The sequence below is a fragment of the Helianthus annuus genome, chromosome 4, assembly GCF_002127325.2.
Source record: "Helianthus annuus cultivar XRQ/B chromosome 4, HanXRQr2.0-SUNRISE, whole genome shotgun sequence".
In the NCBI taxonomy this organism is placed as follows: Eukaryota; Viridiplantae; Streptophyta; class Magnoliopsida; order Asterales; family Asteraceae; genus Helianthus; species Helianthus annuus.
The window spans coordinates 12,137,007-12,164,519 of NC_035436.2; the positions used below are offsets into that span (position 1 = coordinate 12,137,007).

Genomic DNA, 27,513 nt, shown 5'->3' on the forward strand with positions numbered 1-27,513 from the left:
TTGTTTATTGCTAGACTTCATTTTTTTTTTGATAAGGAATGTTACATGAAGACCGAGCTTTTTACTAAAATAAAGGGTTTAAAAAAATAAAAAGGTTTTGGTGTATAAAGGGTAGTTGTTTTGTGGGTTTAGAAATGAAAAGGTTTAGGCTCAAAGGGGTTAACTAGGGGGATTTTGGGTAGGTGGTAAAAAAATGAAAAATATTGGTGTTGAAAAGAGAAAGGGTTAGTCCTAATGCCTCCATCATTTACTTACTTGGGTTTAAGTTGGTAAGGACCGGGAATGTATCGTCATGGCAAGTTCTAGAGTTGTAAGAAACCAAGCGGCTATTCACACAAGAAACGAAAAATGAGCATTTAGTTTAAAGATGTGTATTTGTATGCTCAATAAAGGCTCAAAACTCACTTTTTGTGGGAATGGGTTTTTAACGTGATCAAGTATATATAATCAAATATTAACTAGATTTGTCATGTCGTTTCGTAATTTTCTTATGTTGGTTCTTTTTGTCAAGACGCTATCGGTTGTAAATTTGTAAAAATATAACCTTTTTAGAACTTGTTATTCCCAAATTAAACCAAGACAAGTAAAAAAAATGAAAAAATTTGGGGTGATTATCGGTTCCAACAGAGTTTTGTAGGCTTGTTATTAGGACTTGCAAAATTCAAGGTTTTAGCATCCCCCCCCACACTTAAATTACACATTGTCCTCAATGTGTCCCAAAAATAAGTTTTTAGGTTGATTGAATGTGTAAAAATGGTGTTAAAAACAAAAATTTATGTTACTGGGCATCTGGACACGGGCCCGTGGTGACCGGGCATGGCCCCGTGTTCAGATTGCCAGTATCAAAAAGTAACAGAAGGCTGAGCACGGGGGCGTGTTCAATAAGCACGCCCCGTGTCCAGATACCTGAACTAGGCGTTTTTCTGCAGACCCTTGAGCACGGGGCGTGTTGGCTGAGCACGACCCGTGCTGAACTTGCTGTAATGAAGAAAAATTGTCGGGGGGCTCTGTTTTTATGCAAGGAGTGTGGGTTCAAGTTTCCCTTAGTATCCTTTACCATCCCGAGTGTGTTTTATTTCTGAAAATTAAAACTAAACTAGAAAACATAAAAGTTAATCTAAATTAAACTAAAGATAGTTCCGCGGAATGCCTCCATGGTGCGCCACGTTTATAAGGGTCCTTGGCTAGACCCAAAGCTAGTCATATGTTGCCCAAGTGGGATGGATTGCATCCCATGTTACACCGTCAGAGAGCATCATCCAAACTTGAGTCTATGACTTTCATGTAATTGACCGGGTCGTCATCTTCTACTCTTTTTCCGACCCTGAGCTTCATCTCCTTATCCCCAACCCTCAATGTTAGTGTCCCACCATTCATGTCTACCATGGCATCGGCCTTGGCCAGGAATGGTTTTCCTAGGATGAGTGGCACTTCGGTATCTTCCTCCATATCTAGTATGACAAAGTCGGTCGGGAAGACAAAGTCTCCGACTTTTACCAATAGATTTTCGGCGACACCTTGTGGATATTTAATGGACCTATCGGCGAGTAGTATGCTCATTTTTGTAGGGCTTATTTTCCCTAGTCCGAGTCGGTCGAACATTGATGCGGGCATGAGGTTGATGTCAGCCCTAAGATCGGCTATTGCATGGCGTATGGGTTATTCTCCAATCGAATAAGGGATGGTGAAGCTTCCGGGATCGATCTTCTTTTGTGGGAGTTTGTTGAGTAGTAAGGCGGAGCATTCTTCGCTTAAATTAACAAATTGCAATGATTCAATTTTCCTTTTGTGAGTGAGAAAGTCCCTCATGAATTTTGAATATTTAGGCATTTGGGTTAGGACTTCTACGAATGGAATATTGACATGCAATTGTTTTAGTAGATTTACGAATTTTGTGAATTGCTCATCGGTCTTTTGGCGAAGTAACCGACCGGGATAAGGTACCGGAGGATTCTTGGGGGGCTCTTGGCTTGGTGTAGGAGCCGTCTCTTTTTGAGGTGTTGACGAAGCTGTGGGTTGGTTGGGTAGTAGCTGTTAATATGAATAAGAGAAACTCTATTATAGCCATTTCTGTACATTCAATGTACTCTACGGATAGAGGAATACATAGAGTTGAACATAGTAAAATAAGAAATTGAAAGATTTCGTTGAAATTGTTCGTTTGGAAAGTTCCCGAAAAGCTAATCATAGGTTCCTATCCCCATCGGAACAATAGGGCCATTATGCTCATTACTAAACTTGTTGACGAGATGAAATATAACCCAGGTATATCTTTTCGATCAGAGGTTGAATCGATCATTAGAAGAAGAATTTGTTGGAAGCGGAGCCTCCTCGGGACCTACGGTACGGTTTCTCAATGTGATGAGATGTACTTGCGCCTTTGGCTTTGTTTCGGTATTGCTAGGTAACGCGCCTTGTGGTCTCTCGGAGAAATTTTGAGATAGTTGATTTAATTGTTTTTCAATGTTTTGAATACTAGCTTGTTGGTTTCTAAAATTCGATTCTATTTGTTGAAATCGATCCGAGTTTTTCTTATCGGTGTCAGAGATGAGGCGTGAGACGGTGTCTTTAAGCCTCTCTCGTCCCCCTTGTTGTTGTTGAGAGAAATTTTGTGACTCGTTTCGTGGTTGTTGAAAGTTTGTTCTTTGGTTTTGATTTTGTTGGTCACTACTATTGCCAGGTTCTCTCCAACCAAGGTTAGGGTGGTTACACCATCCTTGGTTGTAGGTACCTGTCAGAGGATCTGATGGCCTAGATCTATTATCAATGTAGTTTACCATTTCAGTTTGATTATCCATTTCTTTCATAAAACTCCAATTTTCATGTGGCCCACCACACCCTTCACAAGCCATGACCGAGGCCGTTTTTGCCATTTCTAACTTTTTAATTTTTGAAGAAAGGGCCTCGATTTGGGCTTGTAAAGAGGTGCTTTCGTCAACCTTATGGGCGCCTGGGGCAATAGATTTAGTTCCTCGGAGAGTGTGCCACTGAAAATTGTTTTGAGCAATTTCCTCAATTTGATTATAAATCTCATTCGGGCGGCGATTACCTAAAAGTCCCCCGGAGCTAGAGTCAAGTGTTTGTCTTGTGTGTGGCAACAACCCATTATAGAAAGTGGATACTTGTTGCCATATCGCAAGACCATGATGAGGACACTTCCTTAGTAGCTCCTTGAACCTTTCCCAAGTTTCATATAAGGATTCCCTGTCCTCTTGTGAGTATGTATTAATTTCAGTCATTAATTTAGCCATTTTAGAAGGAGGGAAATACTTATACAGAAACTTTTGGGCTAGTTCATCCCAGGTGTTTACCGAACCAACTGGGATGGTGTTAAGCAAAGCCTTTGCTCGGTCTTTTAGTGAAAACGGAAACATTCGAAGGCGGATGGCGTCGTTTGATGCTCCGTTGATCCGAAAAGTATCACATATTTCCAAGAAGTTAGTAATATGTAAATGGGGATCTTTGTCCGCAAGCCCGTGGAAGGTTGCGGAATTTTGGAGCATTTGTATCAAATGCGGCCGAAGTTCGAAGTTGTTGGCATCGACATTCGGTTTGATAGCGACGCCAAGATTACCTATAGTGGGTCGTAGGTAATCCATAAGGGTACGTTGATCCGCCATTGGAAGTGGCCCCCCCGAAACTTTCTCTTGTTTTTAGCTTTAAGTCTTTTTCTTAGAAAGAGTTCGGGTTTGTCTAGAGGTTCTTTTATGTCTCTATTGGAACTGGAGCTCATACACTGCATAGAAAGTTCAGGTGCGGCGCCTGGGTTCCAAGTCCTACAATAAAAAACAAAAAGAACGTTGGTCAGAAGTTTCACCACGGCCCCGTGCTCAGATGAACACGACCCGTGGTCGGAGTTACAGTGATTATTTTACGGATCCCTGTTACTGGAGAGCTCGACACGGCCCCGTGCTGCACCAACATGGCCCCGTGATCAGCTCTCTGTCACTCGGAAAATAAAAACTGCCAGTAACAATGTTGGGCCCGGCCCGTGTCCGACCAGGCACGACCCCGTGCTGCAGTCTGTAGAAGCTAAAAAATTTAGAAAAAGATCCTTAAAAAACAGAAAAATAAGAAAAACGATTAGGTCGTTGATTCCTAACTTTCTTAAAATCCTTGTGTCCCCGGCAACGGCGCCAAAAACTTGATGTGTGCGGTGTGTTATATAATTTTAACTATATTTTAGCCCTTTTTTAACACTTTAGTCAAGTTTAAAATTTATAAAACACGATATTCTACTAACACTAAACACACATATGGGCAAGTGCACCCATCGTGAGCGTAGTATAGCGTTGGTAAGATACCGAGGTCGTCCAAGGACACAAGATCTTTTAATACCGGTTTATCCTCAACGTCTAATCAAATCAAAAGTTTAGAAAAAAGGTTTTAGTATGAAGGAGATCCTAGTAAGCTTGACCCAGGTCCTTGCAGGATCTATACACTGAACAAGGCAAGAACCTTACCAAACCATTCCCTTAACCCCTGACCAGCTAGCCAACATATCTCTATATAGACCGTAGAGATATGAATGGTGGGTAAATCTTTTATTTTATATAGATAGTAAAATAACGCCAAGACACAACGGACAAATGATAAGGAAGTTTCACCTTCACATAAGAAACTAGTTATTAAAGTCATTAATACAAAACCAAATAAAAAGTGCGAAAAGATTAAAAAACAAAAGTACTACACTAAATGCTTGTGTTCACCAAGTGATGTAAGAGACTTAGGCAAACATGACCTTTGATTGTCAAGAACTCTTACTATCAATCTTGGATCCCGAGACTACTACACACACTCTATGATGGATGATGAATGATGGATAATGGTGGTGGATGTGGGTGTTGTGATGGTGGTGGAGTGTGGGTGAAGTGGGAGAGGGGTGGTTTGCCAAGGGATGCTTTTGAAGTGAACCAAGCACGCCTATTTATAGCATGCATAGAAGCCCGGACACGACCCCGTGTCCATCCACTTTCTCTTTCTTCATTAATTGCAGTTTATTTGTATTAGCTCCACACGCCCCCGTGTCCGTTGGGCACGGCCCCGTGTGCATAAGCGTATCTGTACTATCAAGATTTGTTTGGATTCTGCGAATCTTAGCGTTGACAACGGCCGTGTTGAGCTGGGCACGCCCCCGTGTTGGGAAATAGAAGCTTCTACACTTTGTCTTTTCTGCAGACACGTGAGTACGCCCCCGTGTCCGCTGGGCACGGGGCCGTGTTCATCCTTCTGATCTCTTGTTTTTGCTTGGGAAGATCCTGTCGAGGGGTCGGGCATGCCACGTTTATTCCTTTTCTTGTATTTATGTTAGATTTAGCTACATTTTTGCTTGTTTTGTTCATTTACGCTCATTTAATCCTGAAAAAACAAAAGGAAGACAAAAACAAACTTTTTCCAACATTAGTACTAAAAAGGGTTAGTTTTATGCCTCATTTGATGTAATTTATATGTTGCATTTTACACACATCAAATACCCCCACACTTGAATCTTTGCTTGTCCTCAAGCAAAACTCTTTACAATGTGGCTTGCACACCCAAATGGAATGGGTAGAAGAGAAGTTTTGGGCTTGTCTTGAGTGTCGGGATTCCAAGATCTTTATTATGCTTTATTTTTATGCTATTTACAATCCTGTTCGTTATGATTTATTTAGAACGTTTCATAAGAGAAATTACTTATTTGGGCATAACATGCCTCTTTAAAATTCCATTTATATACAAGTTCACATACCTCACGGGAGATCACCCAACACTCGGCTGAAGATGTATTTTTGTGAAACACTCGAGACCGGCATGGAACTTACTTCTACCATATGCTTGCCAAGCAATCAATCCTCCTCCTTTTTAACTATGAACCTTTGTAAATATCAAGGACTTGGGGAAGGGTTAGGCTTGGGTTGAAGGTAGGTGGTTTTGGGTTAGTGGTTAGTAGAAAAGGGCGAAAGGCTTAAAAAGCATCGGTCGTCGTAAAACAATTTATTTTTGTGACTTTTAATTCAAACCAAGCCTTTTCAAACAAAGTTTCTGTTGATGAACATGTTTGTTTATTGCTAGACTTCATTTTTTTATATGGAATGTTACATGAAGACCGAGCTTTTTACTAAAATAAAGGGTTTAAAAAAATAAAAAGGTTTTGGTGTATAAAGGGTGGTTGTTTTGTGGGTTTAGAAATGAAAAGGTTTAGGCTCAAAGGGGTTAACTAGGGGGATTTTGGGTAAGTGGTAAAAAAATGAAAAATAATGGTGTTGAAAAGAAAATTGGTTAGTCCTAATGCCTCCATCATTTACTTACTTGGGTTTAAGTTGGTAAGAACCGGGAATGTATCGTCATGGCAAGTTCTAGAGTCGTAAGAAACCAAGCGGCTATTCACACAAGAAACGAAAAATGAGCATTTAGTTTAAAGATGTGTATTTGTATGCTCAATAAAGGCTCAAAATTCACTTTTTATGGGAATGGGTTTTTAACGTGATCAATTATATATAATCAAATTTTAACTAGATTTGTCATGCCGTTTCATAATTTTCTTATGTTGATTCTTTTTATCACAACGCTATTGGTTGTAAATTTAAAAAAATATAACCTTTTTAGAACTTGTTATTCCCAAACTAAACCAAGACAAGTAAAAAAATGATTTTTTTTTTAAATTTGGGGTAATTAGCGGTTCCAACAGAGTTTTGTGTAAGGCTTGTTATTAGCACTTGCAAAATTCAGGGTTTTAGCACCCCCCCCCCCACTTAAATTACACATTGTCCTCAATGTGTCCCAAAAATAAGTTTTAGGTTGATTGAATGTGTAAAAATGGTGTTAAAAACAAAAATTTATGTTACTGGGCATCTGGACACGGGCCCGTGGTGACCGGGCACGGCCCCGTGTTCAGATTGCCAGTATCAAAAAGTAACAGAAGGCTGGGCACGGGGGCGTGTTCAATGAGCACGCCCCGTGTCCAGATACCTGAACTGGGCGTTTTTCTGCAGACCCTTGAGAACGGGGCGTGTTGGTTGAGCACGACCCGTGCTGAACTTGCTCTAATGAAGAAAAATTGTCAGGGGGGCTCTGTTTTTATGCATGGGGTGTGGGTTCAAGTTTCCTTAGTATCCTTCACCATCCCGAGTGTGTTTTATTCCTGAAAATTAAAACTAAACTAGAAAACATTAAAGTTAATCTAAATTAAACTAAGGATAGTTCCGCGGAATGGCTCCGTGGTGCGCTACGTTTATAAGGGTTCTTGGCTAGACCCAAAGCCAGTCATATGTTGCCCAAGTGGGATGGATTGCATCCCATGTTGCACCGTCAGAGAGCATCATCCAAACTTGAGTCTATGACTTTCATGTAATTGACCGGGTCGTCATCTTCTACTCTTTTTCCAACCCCGAACTTCATCTCCTTGTCCCCAACCCTCAATGTTAGTGTCCCACCATTCATGTCTACCATGGCATGGGCCGTGGCCAGGAATGGTCTTCCTAGGATGAGTGGCGCTTCGGTATCTTCCTCCATATCTAGTATGACAAAGTCGTCCGGGAAGACAAAGTCTCCGACTTTTACCAATAGATTTTCGGTGACACCTTGTGGATATTTAATGGACCTATCGGCGAGTTGTATGCTCATTTTTGTAGGGCTTGTCTAGTCCGAGTCGGTCGAACATTGATACGGGCATGAGGTTGATGCTAGCCCAAAGATCGGCTAGTGCATTGCGTATGGGTGATTCTCCAATCGAACAATGATTCAATTTTCCTTTTGTGAGTGAGAAAATCCCTCATGAATTTTGAATATTTAGGCATTTGGGTTAGGACTTCTACGAATGGAATATTGACATTCAATTGTTTTAGTAGATTTACGAATTTTGTGAATTGCTCATCGGGCTTTTGGCAAAGTAACCGACCGGGATAAGGTACCGGAGGATCTTGGGGGGCTCTTGGCTTGGTGTAGGAGTCGTCTCTTTTTGGGGTGTTGACGAAGTTGTGGGTTGGTTGGGTAGTAGCTGTTAATATGAATAAGAGAAACTCTGTTATAGCTATTTCTGTACATTCAATGTACTCTACGGATAGAGGAATACATAGAGTTGAACATAGTAAAATAAGAAATTGAAAGATTTCGTTGAAATTGTTTGTTTGGAAATTTCCCGAAAAGCTAATCATAGGTTCCTATCTCCATCGGAACAATAGGGCCGTTATGCTCACTACTAAAATTGTTGTAACACCCCAAAACCAGAATCTTTATATTTGCCGTATGTTCTTATATGACATAGTATGAAATAAATAACTAGGCTATTTAACCTAGTTAAGTGTGTGGTCAAAAGTATTAAATGACGAAAGTTGTGTCAAATTTGTTTTAGTGGCAAACACTGTAACACCCCAAAAATGCGTAAAAGAGATTAATTCGTGTTATGTAATCAGAGAGATATTAAAGCACATTAGTATGGGTACCGTTTCAGATGAAGTTATACAATATTATTTTATAATTCGTTGTGAATTATTTATGAGGGAAAATAACTTGCTGGATATCAGCATATAGTAACGGAATGTATTTTAGTAATATATTTTGAAAAATGTGATGGGTTCGGTTCAAGGAAATACAGCTACCTCATATTGTGACTCGCCCAAACTTGACGGGCCATTATCGTAAAAATCAAACATGAAGGGGGTACTATGTAAATATCCAAAGTTCAATATATAAAGCCCATTTATGGCTCATTTTGGCAGATTTTCTCTCTCAAGTTAGAGAGAAAAATAAGAGAGAGATAGAACTAGAGAAAGATGGGTGGCCGGCGGTGGCGTTTAGCGGCGATTCGCGGTGGCCGGAGATGGCCGGAGTTGTGGGTTTCAACAAGGAACCAATTATCGATGCTACGAACGTAATGCTAAGCTCCGATTTACCAAAATCCTTGCTTAAAGTTGTTAAAATTGTAGAAATCAAATCTGTCCAGAATGTGATTCTATACCCCAGTCACAAAGAATCGGTCGATCTGCGAAATCTAACCGTTGGATCATCTTGATTTTTGTATACAAGTCTTACAACATATATATCATCACCTTGAACGGTGGAAATGTAAAATAGAGCTGTTAAACTCGAGAGTTAAACTCGTTTTCATAGCAGCTCGTATTTGCGTTTTTATAAAAAACACAGCCCCTTAGAATCGATTTTCCCGGAGATCCGACCGTTGGATTGAGCTGAAATTTTGATTGTAGCTTTTTGGCATAAGGATCTATAATACGTCTGAAGGAAATTCCGATCAGAGGTCGGGAACTAATGTTTTAAAACTAAACAGTTTATGACAAATTTCTTATACGAAAATTAGGAAGTTGATAGTGTTGTATGAATGGTCTAATGGTATTGCATGTGCAATCTATGACAAGAGAAATGTTCATGATGCTTGATGTTGTGAACTAGGAAGGTAGACATGAATTACTTGTACATTGTGCTTTAGATATGGTTCGCACGCCAAGTGTTTGATAAAATGTCTACTAGATGACTGTAAGTGAATTTGCATGTAACCACTTGATCAACATGAATGGAATGTAAAATACGATGTAATTTGTGATTTTCATATGAATTGGTTTAATACGTGCATTAAAAGCTTGTACTCGGATCTTAGCACGTGGTATGTCTGCCATGTGTTTAAATGTATGCTTGATGTAATTCAATAAGTGAAATTTTGTTAGTTATGGGATATTCGAACTTACGAGCAAGCAACCATGTTAGAACATGTTGAAATGACACCGTGGAAATGAAATGAGTGTAATTTGGAATGTGGCTTGATTTAACCGAAAAGTAAGTGGATATAGGATATGAATGTGAAATGAATGTAATTTAAAATGTTTGTATATGCTAATAATGTGGTAACCATAATGACATGGAAGTATAGGATCATGTCAAGGTGGGTGGAAGCATGGAAGGCTAACAGAAAGGATGCGAGGAAGCAAGTACGAAACGGACGCTTAAGGTAGGTGACTTCCGACTCATTTATTAGTATGTTTAGGGAGTTATTTAATGCTTATAAATGTGAGAAGGTCATGTATGATTAATTAATAAATGAAAATTCTAAGGTAGTAACGATTGTCGGGGCTGAAAATAGCTAGTTGCATCGAAAATAAAATAAAATAGTGGAATCCAACGGGTCGAATAATGGCATGAAGGATCTTTAAGCCTTTTTCTTATAATTCAGCTTTTGATGTGAGTTAGGATGATAAACAAATCCGTAATTAAATTACGGACGCGCAGAAACAAGAAATACACAAAACGGATGCTTAGCTCAAAAGTTATGTAAGTTTCAAGTTGAGTTTTGGTTGAAAACATAGCTGGGCACTTTATGCAGCAGCAAAGGGAAGTATTCTGTCTAAATAGGGCTTTCACGCTACGCGACAGCAATTCAGTTTCACTGTCACGCAACGCGACAGATGTCGCGCCCTGCAACCGCCCGTGGCAGGGGATGTTGCTCCCTGCGAGAGCCAGTTAGCTGGCAAACCATGTTTTCTTTTTTTAGTTCGTTTCAGCAAGAATGTTCACTCAACAGTTGGAACGTTCACTCGTTAGCAAGAATGTTCATTCATTAAATGGAACGTTCACTCGTTAGCAAGAATGTTCACTCAACTGTTGGAACGTTCACTCGTCAGCAAGAATGTTCATTCAACAGTTGGAACGTTCACTCGTCACCAAGAATGTTCACTCAACAGTTGGAACGTTCACTAGTCAGCAAGAATGTTCATTCAACAATTGGAACGTTCACTTGTTAGCAAGAATGTTCACTCAACGGTTGGAACGTTCACTCGTCAGCAAGAATGTTCATTCAACAGTTGGAACGTTCACTCGTCAGCAAGAATGTTCACTCAACAGTTGGAACGTTCACTCGTCAGCAAGAATGTTCACTCAAGAGTTGGAACGTTCACTCGTCAGCAAGAATGTTCACTCAACAGTTGGAACGTTCACTCGTCAACAAGAATGTTCACTCAACAGTTGGAACATTCACTCCTCAGCAAGAATGTTCACCCAACAGTTGAAATGTTCACTCAAAGTATGTGTGGGAAAAAATAAGTTTGGAGATATGTATGTGTATAGATCTACCTACATGTTAGTGACGAAATCCATAGGTAAGCATGAATAGAAATGAACATGCACGTAAGTTTGTACGTATGGGACTTATTTATATGGATGTTTGTGACTAGGATATGTTAGTAAAATTATATGGGAATGTAAGTGGTATGTAAGAGCTTATACGTATGTATGTGTGCGTGTACGAATGTGTGCATATATATGTATGTGTACATGTATGATTTATGAATGTATGCATGTATGCATGTAAGGATGTAATATGCTATGAATGCACATAGGAATTAGTATACATACATAAATGCGAGATGTTATAAATGTATGAAGGAATGGTTTCGTTATGTATGGGCATTGACATTTGCTAATGGTGTGCCTTGAAGTTGAAATGTAATGTAGGTAAAAGAACATCGGGTTCATGAGGTATCGAAGTCGAACTCGGAACGAGAAAATACGAGAGGATAGTTGAATGATATTTGATATTAAATTACATGAGAATAATGTCGTATGATGTCGTTAACGACTAATGGTTAAGTTGTATGTGATGTCCACAGGTACTACACGGATTTCTTCTACCACAAACGAAGAGAAGCGGACATAGATCCAGTCGAGAACAAGGATTGTACGGAAAAGAACGGTCACATAGCTTTAATTATGTAACGCCTTAAAGTGTTAATTGCAAGTGAATGTTGTATATTTCTTTTAGTTAATGTTTGACATTCCGTATTTGAGCCTTCATGTAAGAAATATGTCTAATAGAGAAAGAAATTTTTAAGGCTCTTTTTCCGCTGCGTCGTTTTTAAGTTATTACGTGTGAGGGCGTTTCAAGTTGGTATTAGAGCCCTGGTTTGAGTGAATCAAGTATAAGGAGATAAATACGTGAACTCAAACTTGTGTGCTCTTGTGACAAGGAATCCGTACAATCCAAGACTCGGTCAAGATCTAAGGGTGGAAGTAAAGGTAAGTATGTGCTTAGGTATGTATTTGAAGAAAACTAACAGTATGTTATGTGTAAGGTAAGCATGATTGCTGGGAAAGGATGATCCGTGAATGCGGTCTAGGACCGGCATCAAGGCATTTAATAAGACAAATTGACCACAGGTACGTAAATTTAACATGTGGGCGCATGTAACGGTATAATCTAGCAAGTGAAAGAAATTTTTAAATGAAATATAATAATGGAATGGTAATGAACTTTTGTAAATGTTACACGTGCCGAAACTTAATTCTTCGGACATAAGGTGGCGATTACACGAAGATACGAAACTAGTATGTGGACTGTGTACCTGGCCAGTACACAAGAAACATATGACGTTCGTGAGACCATGATAATTGTTACAGGTATATCCGTTAGAATTAGGTAGTAGGTGAATGTGAGGGTGAAGAGAAATGTAAGACTTTAAGGAATGAAAGTATGAATGATATGTTAGAATCCGCGAGATGGATTCGAAGCATGAAAGGAATGAAAGGATGAATGATATGTTAGAATCCGCGAGACGGATTCGAAGCATGAAAGGAATGAAAGCATGAATGATATGTTAGAATCCGTGAGATGGATTCAAAACCAAGAAGGAATAAAAGTATGAATGATATGTTAGAAACCGCGCGACGGGTTCGAAACATAATGAATGATAAAATAGGAAAAGATTTGAATGTGTAAGTATTACAGACTAAGCAAGTAAATATTCTTTAAAAAGCGAATATTATCCAATTTATGTCTTAGACTTATATATATATATACACACACAAATATGTTTGTATGAAAGAATGGTTAAAGAGACGAATGAGTCATGCGGATCAAATGGTAATCACCATTTAAACCCGATATATTTAATGTTTTGATTGGTTAAGTTTTATACTTATAGGTGGGCATAATGTTGGCACGCAGACTTAAATTTTGATGAAAGAATGAAGTTTTGAACATGTTATGTGTTAAATGTGTTAGAAATCGACTCCTAGGAGTCATAATGAATGACGGGCTACCACCCGGACAATAATTTAAGTATGATTGAGAAGGATAAGTTTTGGAAAGAATACTGAAATGATGTAATGAATGTCTTGGCAAGTAAGCATGAAAGGAAAGAAATAAGAACGTGTACTTCAACACATCTACGATAAGTAAGAAATGTAAGTTTGACCTTGAAAAGTCAAACTGCGAAGGTTAACGAAATAAGTAATCAGAATAAAAGAATTGCATGTAAGGGATCAAATGTGGGATGTGTTATAGAATGTATGTAGGAAGATGTAAAAAGGGATTATAGGTGGGTAATCACCTAGTATAATGAATGTTTGAATGAAAGGTGCTAACCGCCGATTTTGTAGATGTTAATGGTAGAATTCTGAATATGATGAGACCAATCGAATTGGTGAAGGAATGTGCACGAGTAGCAGCTCATTACAAGAATGAATGAAAGCTGGCCTGGTACGGTTAGTACTCGTGAAAGAGCGGATCGATCTGGTTTACGGATCGCTGAAGTATGAAATGAAATCGAGGACATGCTTGCTTATGCAAATTAAGTAATGCATGAAACAAAAGGAATGGTAATGTAGAATGAATGAGGTGAGTTGAAGGTAACGTAAGAGTATGTATAGTACAAATAACTATAGGAAACATAGAAAGATGTTAACTTTGGAGTTAAGCGCGTATATGTAACTATGAAATAGTAGTTTTGTTGCGATAACAAAACAAGAACTAAATGTTATATGATATATGTATATAATGTAATTTTAAGAGATACGATGGAGGTATTAGGTCCGTTATAAACGGGTCAATGAAATAAGAATGTTAGGTGAAAGTATGGTACGGAAAGTATGGACTTATTAGGAAGAAGTCAATTATATGAATCATTAATGAATCGGGTATGGATAGTTACCTATTATTATGATGTACCAGTCAAAGTTAAACATATATAAGTATGTATAAATTACGAATTTAGATCTTATGGTCGATGAAAATAATATGAATGTTGAAATAAACAAAATGATATATTGTACATGATATACGAGTATTAAAATGATGAATGAACCGCTAGCTATGAAGTGCGTTAGAAACTAGCGCCAGTTAGAGAAAGCGACACTAATAAGAACTCTGGGACGGGTTCTTGAAGAATAGAAGGTCGTCATTAGATGGGCTCATGGTCGTGTTGATGGGGCGGAAAGGAAAGATAATTAGTGTTTAGTGGAAATGAGAAAGGTTTCGGGGACGAAACCTCATTTAAGGGAGGTAGACTTGTAACACCCCAAAACCCGAATCTTTATATTTGTCGTATGTTCTTATATGACATAGTATGAAATAAATAACTAGGCTATTTAACCTAGTTAAGTGTGTGGTCAAAAGTATTAAATGACGAAAGTTGTGTCAAATATGTATTAGTGGCAAACACTGTAACACCCCAAAAATGCGTAAAAGAGATTAATTCGTGTTATGTAATCAGAGAGATATTAAAGCACATTAGTATGGGTACCGTTTCAGATGAAGTTATACAATATTATTTTATAACTCGTTGTGAATTATTTATGAGGGAAAATAACTTGCTGGATATTAGCATATTGTAACGGAATGTATTTTAGTAATATATGTCGAAAAATATGATGGGTTCGGTTCAAGGAAATACAGCTACCTCATATTGTGACTCGCCCGAACTTGACGGGCCATTATCGTAAAAATCAGACATGAAGGGGGTACTATGTAAATATCCAAAGTTCAATATATAAAGCCCCTTTATGGCTCATTTTGGCAGATTTTCTCTCTCAAGTTAGAGAGAGAAATAAGAGAGAGATAGAACTAGAGAAAGATGGGTGGCCGGCGGTGGCATTTAGCGGCGATTCGCGGTGGCCGGAGATGGTCGGAGTTGTGGGTTTCAACCAGGAACCAATTATTGATGCTACGAACGTAATGGTAAGCTTCGATTTACCAAAGTCCTTGCTTAAAGTTGTTAAAATTGTAGAAATCAAATCGGTCCAGAATGTGATTCTATAACCCAGTCACAAAGAATTGGACGATCTGCGAAATCTAACCGTTGGATCATCTTGATTTTTGTATACAAGTCTTATAACATATATATCATCACTTTGAACGGTGGAAATGTAAAATAGAGCTGTTAAACTCGAGAGTTAAACTCGTTTTCATAGCAGCTCGTATTTGCGTTTTTATAAAAAACACAGCCCCTTAGAATCGATTTTCCCGGAGATCCGACCGTTGGATTGAGCTGAAATTTTGACTGTAGCTTTCTGGCATAAGGGTTTATAATACCTCTAAAGGAAATTCCGATCAGAGGTCGGGAACTATTGTTTTAAAACTGAACAGTTTATGACAAATTTCTTGTACGAAAATTAGGAAGTTGATAGTGTTGTATGAATGGTCTAATGGTATTGCATGTGCAATCTATGACAAGAGAAATGTTCATGATGCTTGATGTTGTGAACTAGGAAGGTAGACATGAATTACTTGTACATTGTGCTTTAGATATGGTTCGCACGCCAAGTGTTTGATAAAATATCTAGTAGATGAGTGTAAGTGAATTTGCATGTAACCACTTGATCAACATGAATGGAATGTAAAATACAATGTAATTTGTGATTTTCACATGAATTGGTTGAATACGTGTATTAAAAGCTTGTACTCAGATCTTAGCACGTGGTATGTCTGCCATGTGTTTAAATGTATGCTTGATGTAATTCAATAAGTGAAATTTTGTTAGTTATGGGATATTCGAACTTACCAGCAAGCAACCATGTTTGAACATGTTGAAATGACACCGTGGAAATGAAATGAGTGTAATTTGGAATGTGGCTTGATTTAACCGAAAAGTAAGTGGATATAGGATATGAATGTGAAATGAATGTAATTTAGAATGTTTGTATATGCTAATAATGTGGTAACCATAATGACATGGAAGTATAGGATCATGTCAAGGTGGGTGGAAGCATGGAAGGCTAACAGAAAGGATGCGAGGAAGCAAGTACGAAACGGACGCTTAAGGTAAGTGACTTCCAACTCACTTATTAGTATGTTTAGGGAGTTATTTAGTGCTTATAAATGTGAGAAGGTCATGTATGATTAATTAATAAATGGAATTTCTAAGGTAGGAACGATTGTCGGGGCTGAAAATAGCTAGTTGCGTCGAAAATAAAATAAAATAGTGGAATCGAACGGGTCGAATAATGGCATGAAGGATCTTTAAGCCTTTTTCTTATAATTCAGCTTTTGATGTGAGTTAGGATGATAAACAAATCCGTAATTAAATTACGGACGCGCAGAAACAAGAATTACACAAAACGGATGCTTAGCTCAAAAGTTATGTAAGTTTCAAGTTGAGTTTTGGTTGAAAACATAGTTGGGCACTTTATGCAGCAGCAAAGGGAAGTATTCTGTCGAAATAGGGATGTCACGCTAGGCGACAGCAATTCAGTTTCACCGTCACGCAACGCGACAGATGTCGCGCCCTGCGACCGCCCGTGGTAGGGGATGTCGCTCCCTGCGAGAGCCAGTTAGCTGGCAAACCTTGTTTTCTCTTTTTAGTTCATTTCAGCAAGAATGTTCACTCAACAGTTGGAACGTTCACTCGTTAGCAAGAATGTTCATTCAATAAATGGAACGTTCACTCGTTAGCAAGAATGTTCACTCAACGGTTGGAATGTTCACTCGTCAGCAAGAATGTTCATTCAACAGTTGGAACATTCACTCGTCAGCAAGAATGTTCACTCAACAGTTGGAACGTTCACTCCTCAGCAAGAATGTTCACTCAACAGTTGGAACGTTCACTCGTCAGCAAGAATGTTCACTCAACAGTTGGAACGTTCACTCGTCAGCAAGAATGTTCACACAACAGTTGGAACGTTCACTCATCAGCAAGAATGTTCACCCAACAGTTGAAATGTTCACTCAAAGTATGTGTGGGAAAAAATAAGTTTGGAGATATGTATGTGTATAGATCTACCTGCATGTTAGTGACGAAATCCATAGGTAAGCATGAATAGAAATGAACATGCACGTAAGTTTGTACGCATGGGACTTATTTATATGGATGTTTGTGACTAGGATATGTTAGTAAAATTATATGGGAATGTAAGTGGTGTGTAAGAGCTTATACGTATGTATGTGTGCGTGTACGAATGTGTGCGTATATATGTATGTGTACATGTATGATTTATGAATGTATGCATGTAAGGATGTAATATGCTATGAATGCACATAGGAATTAGTATACATATATAAATGCGAGATGTTATAAATGTATGAAGGAATGGTTTCGTTATGTATGGGCATTGACATTTGCTAATGGTGTGCCTTGAAGTTGAAATGTAATGCAGGTAAAAGAACATCGGGTTCATGAGGTATCGAAGTCGAACTCGGAACGAGAAAATACGAGAGGATAGTTGAATGATATTTGATATTAAATTACATTAGAATAATGTCGTATGATTTCGTTAACGACTAATGGTTAAGTTGTATGTGATGTCCACAGGTACTACACGGATTTCTTCTACCACAAACGAAGATAAGCGGACATAGATCGAGTCGAGAACAAGGGTTGTACCGAAAAGAACGGTCACATAGCTTTAATTATGTAACGCCTTAAAGTGTTAATTGCAAGTGAATGTTGTATATTTCTTTTAGTTAATGTTTGACATTCCGTATTTGAGCCTTCATGTAAGAAATGTGTTTAATAGAGAAAGAAATTTTTAAGGCTCTTTTTCCGGTGCGTCGTTTTTAAGTTATTACGTGTGAAGGCGTTTCAATTGTTGAAGAGATGAAATATAACCAAGGTATATCTTTTTGAGCAGAGGTTGAATTGATCATCAGAAGAAGAATTTGTGGGAAGCGGAGCCTCCCCGGGACCTACGGTACGGTTTCTCAATGTGATGAGATGTACTTGCGCCTTTGGGTTTGTTTCGGTATTGCTAGGTAACGCGCCTTGTTGTCTCTTGGAGAAATTTTGAGCGAGTTGATTTAATTGTTTTTCAACGTTTTGAATACTAGCTTGTTGGTTTCTAAAATTCGATTCTATTTGTTGAAATCGATCCGAGTTTTTCTTATCGGTGTCAGAGATGAGGCGTGAGACGGTGTCTTCAAGCCTCTCTCGTCCCCCTTGTTTTTGTTGAGAGAAATTTTGTGACTCGTTTCGTGGTTGTTGAAAGTTTGTTCTTTGGTTTTGATTTTGTTGGTTACTACTATTGCCAGGTTCTCTCCAACCAAGGTTAGGGTGGTTACGCCATCCTTGGTTGTAGGTACCTGTCGGAGGACCTGATGGCCTAGGTCTATTATCAATGTAGTTTACCATTTCAGTTTGATTATCCATTTCTTTCATACAACTCCAATTTTCATGTGGCCCACCACACCCTTCACAAGCCATAACCGAGGCCGTTTTTGCCATTTCTAACTTTTTGATTTTTGAAGAAGGGGCCTCGATTTAGGCTGGTAAAGAGGTGCTTTCGTCAACCTTATGGGCGCCCGTGGAAATAGATTTAGTTCCTCGGGGAGTGTGCCACTAAAAAATGTTTTGAGTAATTTCCTCAATTTGATTATAAATCTCATTCGGGCGGCGATTACCTAAAAGTCCCCCGGAGCTAGAGTCAAGTGTTTGTCTTGTGTGTGGCAACAACCCATTATAGAAAGTGGACACTTGTTGCCATACCGCAAGACCATGATGAGGACACCTCCTTAGTAGCTCCTTGAACCTTTCCCAAGTTTCATATAAGGATTCCCCATTCTCTTGTGAGTATGTATTAATTTCAGTCTTTGATTTAGCCATTTTAGAAGGAGGGAAATACTTATACAGAAACTTTTGGGCTAGTTCATCCCAGGTGTTTACCGAATCAACTGGGAGGGTGTTAAGCCAAGCCTTAGCTCGGTCTTTTACTGAAAACGGAAACATTCGAAGGCGGATGGCATCGTTTGATGCTCCGTTGATCCGAAAAGTATCACATATTTCCAAGAAGTTAGTAATATGTAAATGGGAATCTTCGTCCGCAAGCCTGTGGAAGGTTGTGGAATTTTGGAGCATTTGTATCAAATGCGGCCGAAGTTCGAAGATGTTGGAATCGACATTCGGTGCATTGATAGCGGTGTCAAGATTACCTACAGTGGGTCGTTGGTAATCCATGAGGGTACGTTGATCCGCCATTGAAAGTGGGTCCCCTGAAACTTTCTCTTGGTTTTTAGCTTTAAGTCTTTTTCTTAGAAAGCGTTCGGATTCGTCTAGAGGTTCTTTTATGTCTCTACTGGAACTGGAGCTCATACACTGCGTTGAAAGTTCAGGTGCGGCGCCTGGGTTCCAAGTCCTGCAATAAAAACAAAAAGAACGTTGGTCAAAAGTTTTACCACGGCCCCATGCTCAAATGAACACGGCCCGTGGTAGGAGTTACAGTGATTGTTTTCCGGATCCCTGTTACTGGAAAGCTCGACACGGCCCCGTGCTGCACCAACATGGCCCCGTGTTCAGCTCTCTGTCACTCGGAAAATAAAAACTGCCAGTAATAATGCTGGGCACGACCCGTGTCCGACCAGGCACGACCCTGTGCTGCAGTCTGCAGAAGCTGAAAATTTAAGAAAAAATCCTAAAAAAACAGAAAAATAAGAAAAAACGATTAGGCCGTTGATTCCTAACTTTCTTAAAATCTTCGTGTCCCCGGCAACGGCGCCAAAAACTTGATGTGTGCGGTGTGTTATATAATTTTAACTATATTTTAGCCCTTATTTTACACTTTAGTCAAGTTTTAAATTTATAAAACACGATATTCTACTAACACTATAAACATACATATGGGCAAGTGCACCCATCGTGAGCGTAGTATAGTGTTGGTAAGATACTGAGGTCGTCCAAGGACACAAGAGCTTTTAATACCGGTTTATCCTCAATGTCTAATCAAATCAAAAGTTTAGAAAAAGGTTTTAACATGAAAATAAAAACTAAAAATGCTAAAAATAAAAATAAAATATAAAAGATAGACAAGATGAATCACTTAGATCCGACTCGCCTTTAGTGTAACCTTTGATGTTTTCTGCACTTTTGCACTTTTTAAGAGATTATCTTAGTTATAGTAGTAGGCCCCTCTTTTGAAGGTGACGTTACCCTCAACCCAGTAGTTTGAGTCAGCAAGGATACAATCCTAAAGGGTTGGATTATTGGAAGATAATTAATTAAGTTATTAATGCGTAATGTGGTAGGCCCCTCTTTTGAAGGTGACGTTACCCTCGGCTAAGTGGTTTGAGTCAGCAGGGATACAATCCCAAGTAACCGGGTTAATGTATTAATAGTAGTTTACATATGAGGGGAACAAGCCATTCGCACCCCCCCCCCAATCCAATACCATTGGGTATTGAAGGAGGTCCTAGTAAGCTTGACCCAGGTCCTTGCAGGATCTATACACTGAACAAGGCAAGAACCTTACCAAACCATTCCCTTAACCCCCGACCAGGTAACAGACATATCTCTATATAGACCGCAGAGATATGAATGGTGTAAATCTTTTATTTTATATAGACAGTAAAATAACGCCAAGACACCACGGACAAATGATAAGGAAGTTTCACCTTCAACATAAGAAACTAGTTATTAAAGTTATTAATACAAAACCAAATAAAAAGTACGAAAAGATTAAAAAACAAAAGTATTACACTAAATGCTTGTGTTCACCAAGTGATGTAAGAGACTTAGGCAAACATGGCCTTTGATTGTCAAGAACTCTTACTATCAATCTTGGATCCCGAGACTACTACACACACTCTATGATGGATGATGGATGATGGTGGTGGATGTAGGTGTTGTGATGGTGGTGGAGTGTGGGTGAAGTAGGAGAGAGGTGGTTTGCCAAGGGATGCCTTTGAAGTGAACTAAGCACCCCTATTTATAGCCTGCACAGAAGCCTGGACACGGCCCCGTGTCCATCCACTTTCTCTTTCTTCATTAATTGTAGTTTGTCTGTATTAGTTCCACACGCCCCCGTGTCCGCTGGGCACGGCCCCGTGTACAGAAGCGTATCTGTACTATCAAGATTTGCTTGGATTCTGCGAATCTTAGCATTGACCACAGCCGTGTTGAGTTGGGCACGCCCCCGTGTTGGGAAATAGAAGCTTCTACACTTTGTCTTTTTTGCAGACACGTGAGCACGCCCCCGTGTCCGCTGGGCACGGGGCCGTGTTCATCCTTCTGATCTCTTGTTTTTGCTTGGGAAGATGCTGCCGAGGGGTCGGGTATGCCACGTTTATTCCTTTTCTTGTATTTGTGTTAGATTTAGCTGTATTTTTGTTTGTTTTGTTCATTTACGCTCATTTAATCCTGAAAATACAAAAGAAAGACAAAAACACACTTTTTCCAACATTAGTACTAAAAAAGGGTTAGTTTTATGCCTTATTTGATGTAATTTATATGTTGCATTTTACACCCATCAATATAAAACGGGGAAATTGTTAATGCATATTTTGTGTGTCTGTCACTGTGTGAATAGGCTAGATAGAGCGTGTGTTGAATATTGTATAGATAAGAGTTAGAAATACGGTTTTATATTGTAAAACTCCCTTCGCACGAATGAGATATGTCCATTCGTACAACCTCATCCACACGGATGGCTATGCCTATAAATATGAGAGTGGGTGAGAACTCAGGTGAAATTTAGGAGACCCCAGAGGGGAGATGCTGTTTTTTCCAGTTTGTAAAAGATATATACTCTTTCGGTATGAATACAATCCTTCTGCTTCTACTCCATTCTTAATAATATTCATTTTATATCCAAACTTCCGTCTAAACTCGCCGGATCCTGGATTCTCACTATAGCAATAGGCTGCTCGAATTAAAGAGAATGAAATGCTTGTTAATACGGTGTAATTTTTTTAAATATTAACATATGAAAAAGTTATAGTCGTTTGAAAATCAAGGAGGGAAGTTGTTCACGTGGGAAATGACCAAATACCCTTCTTGCGAATTACATGTGTCCTCCTGTCCTTCTCGTGTAGATCTCGTATGGAAATCTTGTCTTGAATATTCATCCTCATTTATTTATTTAATATAATACAATTAACAACTGTGAATAGTGATTTAAGGGTGTGTGTTTTTTCTTCGTCTTTTATATACTTTTAGAGTCTTAACTCTTAAATTTCAGCATTGACATTTACAACGTTTACCTTTCTAAAAACGTGGTAATTAAGTATAAATTGTTTATTTTTATGTACGCGTGTATAAATTCAAGTTAATACGTTGCTACGTAAATTTTTCTGGATATGAGTCGAGTTAAATGTATTACGTTTGCGTGCTTCATTTTATTTACGTTTTTAGTTGCTCTATGTTTTGACGTAAAATTTTTACCAAACACCGTGGCAATGCGCAAGACAACAATAATACATAAATTAGATACTAGTAATATTTGCATGTATTTGTTATGTAAAATAAACTTATACCTATTAAATTAATTTATAGATATTTCTGGAAAGACATATATTAATTTTTTTAATATATCTTGGACGTAATATATTATGGTCAAAAAGAAGACACGTCGGAAGTTTGTGGGCATGATTTCCTGGTAAGAGATAAGAAAGAAAGAAGCAATGATGGTGTGATCAAAATTCATCACCTATTTAACCTCAACATACAAACAAACAAACCTAAGGCTTTGATTGAATAGCTATTTTGAGGTTAGTTTTTTTATCTTATTTTTTTTCATGTAGTGATGGTTTATCTGTATTTAATTTATAAGTTGATCGATTGATGGATTTTGGATAATGGTGGTTCAAAGTCACCAATATTTTGTTATTATTTAGTTTGCATCTTGATTTTAGTGATCAGTTTAGTCCCTCACAAATCACTAACTAAAATAACTTTCTTGAATACATGAATAAGCTCCTGTTTCTAAGATCATGCTAAACCCAGTTTTCAAGATATAGTCATAAGATGCATTGTATGTCTGAGGTTTGAAATCAAAGCCCCATGGTTTGAAGCTTATTACTAAAGATTTGACTTTTCTAAGAAGGTCAAATCCGTGTTTTAAATCTGATCAAACCCTTTATCGAATGTTGTATTGTCGTATATCAAATTACATCAAACGGTCTAAGACCTCATTTGAAGCCAGATAGATGTATCATTAGGTTCCAAGATCACCATTCTATAACTAAGTGTAATTGTTTGACTTTGACAAAGTCAAACTTTTGCATTTTTCTTGTGCTTTCTTCAAACTTTTTAGGGGCATTTGAGGTGCTTGTTGCTGCAAACCGGCTTATAAAGTTATAAAATTAACTGTCCATTTATCTAACTACTCATAATAGAATAATTTTCTACTACTAAATCATCTTAGTGTAATAATTGATTTGAGAAGGCATATAAACAGCTTGTAAATGTTGGATTCATAAAATAAAATTACTTATAAGTCGACGATGTTAGTTCCTTATGTTGACATCATAGAAATATCTGATATACATATAAGCCCATTTTATGCTTATAATGAAATGTCCGTGACTCGTAATGTAACAGTAATAGCTCTTTATTAACACTGGTATTTAAGCTCATAGTATACGCTCTTGATGCCTAAAAGTGCGATCCCTTGTTTCTTTGCAGTAATCTCCAAGAAACAATTACCAGAAAAAGAAAATCTGATTCAATAGGACCCGTAAAGCATGCCTTTAATGCCATCTTCTTCAACATCATTCATTAAGGAGAGCTATCAGTATGATGTGTTTTTGAGTTTCAGCGGTGAAGACACACGTAAGAACTTTGTTGATCACCTTTATGATGCTCTTCAGCAACAAGGTATTCACACTTTCAAGGATGACGAGAGACTTAGAAAAGGAAAAAGCATCAACGACCAGCTTTTGAAGTCTATTGAAGAGTCGAAGTTATTCATCATAGTTTTCTCAAAGAAATATGCATCTTCGTCTTGGTGCTTAAACGAACTTGTAAAGATTATGGAGTGCCAAAAGTCGAATGAGCAAATTGCTTATCCTGTTTTCTATGATGTGGATCCCTCTGAAGTTCGTAAACAACGTGGTCCAGTTGGAGAAGCCCTTGCCAAATATACCATCAAAGAGACCAGGATATGGAGACAAGCTCTCACAGAAGCCTCCAATCTGTCCGGGTGGGATTTGAAGAACATTGCTAATGGGTAATTCATCATTTCTTTGCAATATTTATGTTTTTATCTTTCTTATATTGAGGAATGCTTGAATTGTGTTAAAAATGCAACATTATTTATGTGTATGTTAGTTTATCTTACACTTTTGTATAATTACAGTCATGAAGCCAAAGTGATCAAATTAATTGTTGAACAAATTTCGCTAGAGCTACGGTCCATTAGTGTGAACCTTGATGATAAGTTAGTAGGCATGGAGCCGCGGCTACAAGATCTTCAAAGTTCTTTAGATGCCAGTTCGGACGATGTTCGCATGATAGGGATCAAGGGAATGGGAGGCGCTGGAAAGACTACACTAGCCAAAGCTACTTTTGATAGAATATCAATTCACTTTGAAGCTAAAAGCTTTGTTGAGAATGTGAGGGAAGTTTCAAAATCATCGTTGTCCGGTTTGTTGTCATTGCAAAGAAAGATCCTTTCAGATTTGTTAAAGGGTCAAGGAAACAACGTAAGTAGTGTCCATGATGGAACAAACATGATGAAAACAAAGTTGCGTGGAATAAAGGTTCTTGTGGTTTTAGATGACGTGGATCACAAAGATCAACTTGATGCGTTAGCGGGTGATCTTTATTGGTTCAAGCCCGGAAGTAGAATTATCATTACAACAAGAGATGAGCAAGTATTGATAGCACATAGAGTGAAATGGATTCATGATGCCAATCTATTATCAAATACGGAAGCGATTGACCTCTTTACTAGGCAAGCATTTGGGAAACATATTCCAACAAAAGAGTATGAAAAACAATCACTACAAGTTGTACATTATGCTGCTGGTCTTCCATTAACAATTAAAGTTTTGGGTTCATTCCTGTGTGGTAAAGACATACGTGAATGGAAGGATGCATTAAAAAGGCTAGAGACCATTCCGTTGAAGGAAACCCTTGAAAAATTGGAACTAAGTTATGAAAGTTTAGAGGAAGATTATAAGGAAATATTCCTAGATATGGCATGCTTACTCAAGGGGTGGAATAAAGATGATGCAATAAATTTACTAGAAAGTTGTGGATTTCATCCTAGAAATGGTTTAAAAGTTCTTGAGCAGAGATCTCTTATAACTTCTATTAATATTGCTGAGCGTTCATACCTTGGTATGCATGATCATATAGAAGAAATGGGCAAGAATATTGTACGTCGTTTGCACCCAGATGAACCCAACAAACATAGCCGTATGTGGATTCAGGAGGAAATTGAAGATGTATTGGGTAATGACTTGGTAAGAATCAAGTTTACTTCTAAAGTAGATATCAAACTAAGACGTTTCCTTTATTTATGGCACAAAATATACTTGATTTACAGGGTACTGAAGCGACAAGATGTATGAAGCTAATACTCACCAGTGAGATTAAGTTGAAAGGCCTTAGAAACATGAAGAAACTTAGGTGGCTTATCATAGATGCTAGAGGTAACCATGAGTTTGGAGATAACAATGAGGATTGTCAATACTTCCCGGATTCATTACGATACTTGTTGTGGTATAACTACAAACATTGGTGTTTACCCAAAACATTTGGTGCAAATAATCTTGTAAAGCTTGAGATGCGAGAAAGCGGCTTGAAACAACTTTGGGAAGGGGGAAAGGTATGATGACTGATTAGTTATTTTGATTGATTTATTGATAAGTCATTAGTATATGACCTTCGTTTTGGTATGACAATAGGTTACAAAGAAGCTCGAATCCATTGTACTATACTTTCCAAGGCTCTTGGAGACCCTTGACCTTCGGTTGACCCCAAATCTTGTGCGGCTAGATCTTCGTGGTTGTTATCGTTTGGAAGACATTCGTGTGCCTGTTGGAGGTTTAAAAAGGCTAGTGTACCTACACCTCCAAGGTTGTGACAGGTTAAAATCTTTTTCATTTATCAAGGAGTTGAAATCACTTGAGGTTCTTAATCTAAATGAGTTATATCTAAGGAAGTTCACGGATATAATCCCAAGCTACTCATACCTACTTTCATTAATTGGAAATCTTCATAACCTTGTTTGCCTAAGTTTCAATGGTTGTCGCAAGCTCAAGAGTCTTTCAGGAAGGATATGTAGTTTACAAAATTTAAGAGAACTTTGGCTTCATGGATGTGGTATAAAGGAATTGCCGGAGGACATAGGCCAGTTGGAATGGTTAGAAAAACTGGATTTATCATACTCAAAAGTTAAACATCTCCCTGATAGCATTTGTAAGTTGAAAAAACTTGAAACTCTCATTCTAGACTGCTGTGAAGTTCATCAGTTACCCGACGATTTTGGCCAAATGGAATCATTAATTATACTAAGCCTACGTAATACCTATGTAAGATACCTTCCATCCAACATGTGTAAGTTAAAACATCTCAAAGTGCTTGACCTTTCTGAGTGTTATAGACTTGAGAAATTACCGGAGGACCTAGGAGACTTAGAATGTTTGGAAGAGTTAAATCTAAGTCTTACATCTATAAGTCATCTTCCACATAGCATTTCTTTGTTAAAACATCTCAAAGTGCTTGATCTTTATGGATGTTGTAAACTCAAGAAACTACCGGAGAACCTAGAGGGTACTTTGATAAGTCATCGTCCAAGAAACATTTCTTTGTTGAAAGGTCTTAGCATTTTTGGATATGGAGAATCGCTTGATGCAGATGCAATTCTATTTCAATTACAATTACCAATGATAGATGCTCCTGAAAGGAAAAACACCAATATTGAAGCAACAACATGTGACACAGGTTTTTTGTTGAAATATAAAGCGTTTAAGTTACCACACTCTAATTATTTATTCTAATTTCTTCAGGTTTACTTTTTTTTTTACAGATTCATCGCATTCACCTATCTTTGATCGATCAGTTCATCGCCTTCATAGATCGCGTTCGCTACCCTGATTTCTCGGCTCAGTGACTGTAAGTCCATCAATAATGGGCTTTTCAATTCAATTGTTGGCTTGTTAATTTCAAGGCTTAAGATTTGTGTTTTATCAACTGTTAGTGAGATATTCGATGCTGATCGATTCAAAGGTCTACCATTCTTCATTACTTTCATTTCACATCAGATTGCTTAGCATTTAAACTTGCTCAGTTCGCAAGCTATGTTCATCACAATGTGATTTAATCACAAAATGCTAACCAAAAGATTAAATAGAATAGACAGTAAAACTCCGTTTTGGCTGGAGGGGATGCATTTGCTCGATTGAGGGCATCCCAGGATGCTCATCCAGTGATTTCGTTGGCCGTTCAAAAAAAAAAGAAAAGGGGCAGTGAGGTGCTTGAGGCGCAACTTCTACATTCGGACTTTTTGTGCATCAGGATGTTGCAAACAAGGCTTTTTAAGTTGTACAAGTTGATAATCTGTATATTAAATTAAATCATATATAATTAAAGCTTATTTGCAGCTAAA

The 27,513-nt window shown here is 38.1% G+C and overlaps 1 protein-coding gene and 2 non-coding genes across 4 annotated transcripts; all 3 read left to right on the plus strand.

The window, feature by feature from the left end:
* The first annotated feature begins 3,138 nt into the window (after positions 1-3,138).
* LOC118491829 lies at positions 3,139-3,245 on the plus strand. Its single transcript, XR_004892274.1, has one exon. It is a non-coding gene; the product is annotated as a small nucleolar RNA R71 (small nucleolar RNA).
* Positions 3,246-18,678: 15,433 nt separating this feature from the next.
* Positions 18,679-18,785, plus strand: LOC118491795. The gene has a single exon (XR_004892240.1). It is a non-coding gene; the product is annotated as a small nucleolar RNA R71 (small nucleolar RNA).
* A 3,746-nt stretch (positions 18,786-22,531) lies between these two features.
* Positions 22,532-27,513, plus strand: LOC110935778 (disease resistance protein RPV1). 2 transcript variants are annotated; one of them, XM_022178128.2, is made up of 7 exons: positions 22,532-22,666; positions 23,583-24,126; positions 24,256-25,366; positions 25,450-25,731; positions 25,811-26,849; positions 26,935-27,020; positions 27,106-27,513. In XM_022178128.2, exons 2-6 carry the CDS (start codon positions 23,642-23,644, stop codon positions 27,000-27,002), a joined length of 2,985 nt encoding a protein of 994 aa, XP_022033820.1. In that variant the 5' UTR covers positions 22,532-22,666; positions 23,583-23,641; the 3' UTR covers positions 27,003-27,020; positions 27,106-27,513. The 2 variants fall into 2 exon arrangements, with proteins under 2 accessions (XP_022033820.1, XP_022033818.1); XM_022178126.2 differs by having other exon boundaries at positions 26,935-27,137.

Coding starts and splice junctions, on each gene's coding strand:
- LOC110935778 (XM_022178128.2), top strand. CDS start 23,642: ATGCCTTTAATGCCATCTTCTTCAACATCATTCATTAAGGAGAGCTAT. Junction 25,732..25,810: donor AACTTTGGGAAGGGGGAAAG/GTATGATGACTG, acceptor GTATGACAATAG/GTTACAAAGAAGCTCGAATC. Junction 26,850..26,934: donor AGCAACAACATGTGACACAG/GTTTTTTGTTGA, acceptor TTTTTTTTACAG/ATTCATCGCATTCACCTATC.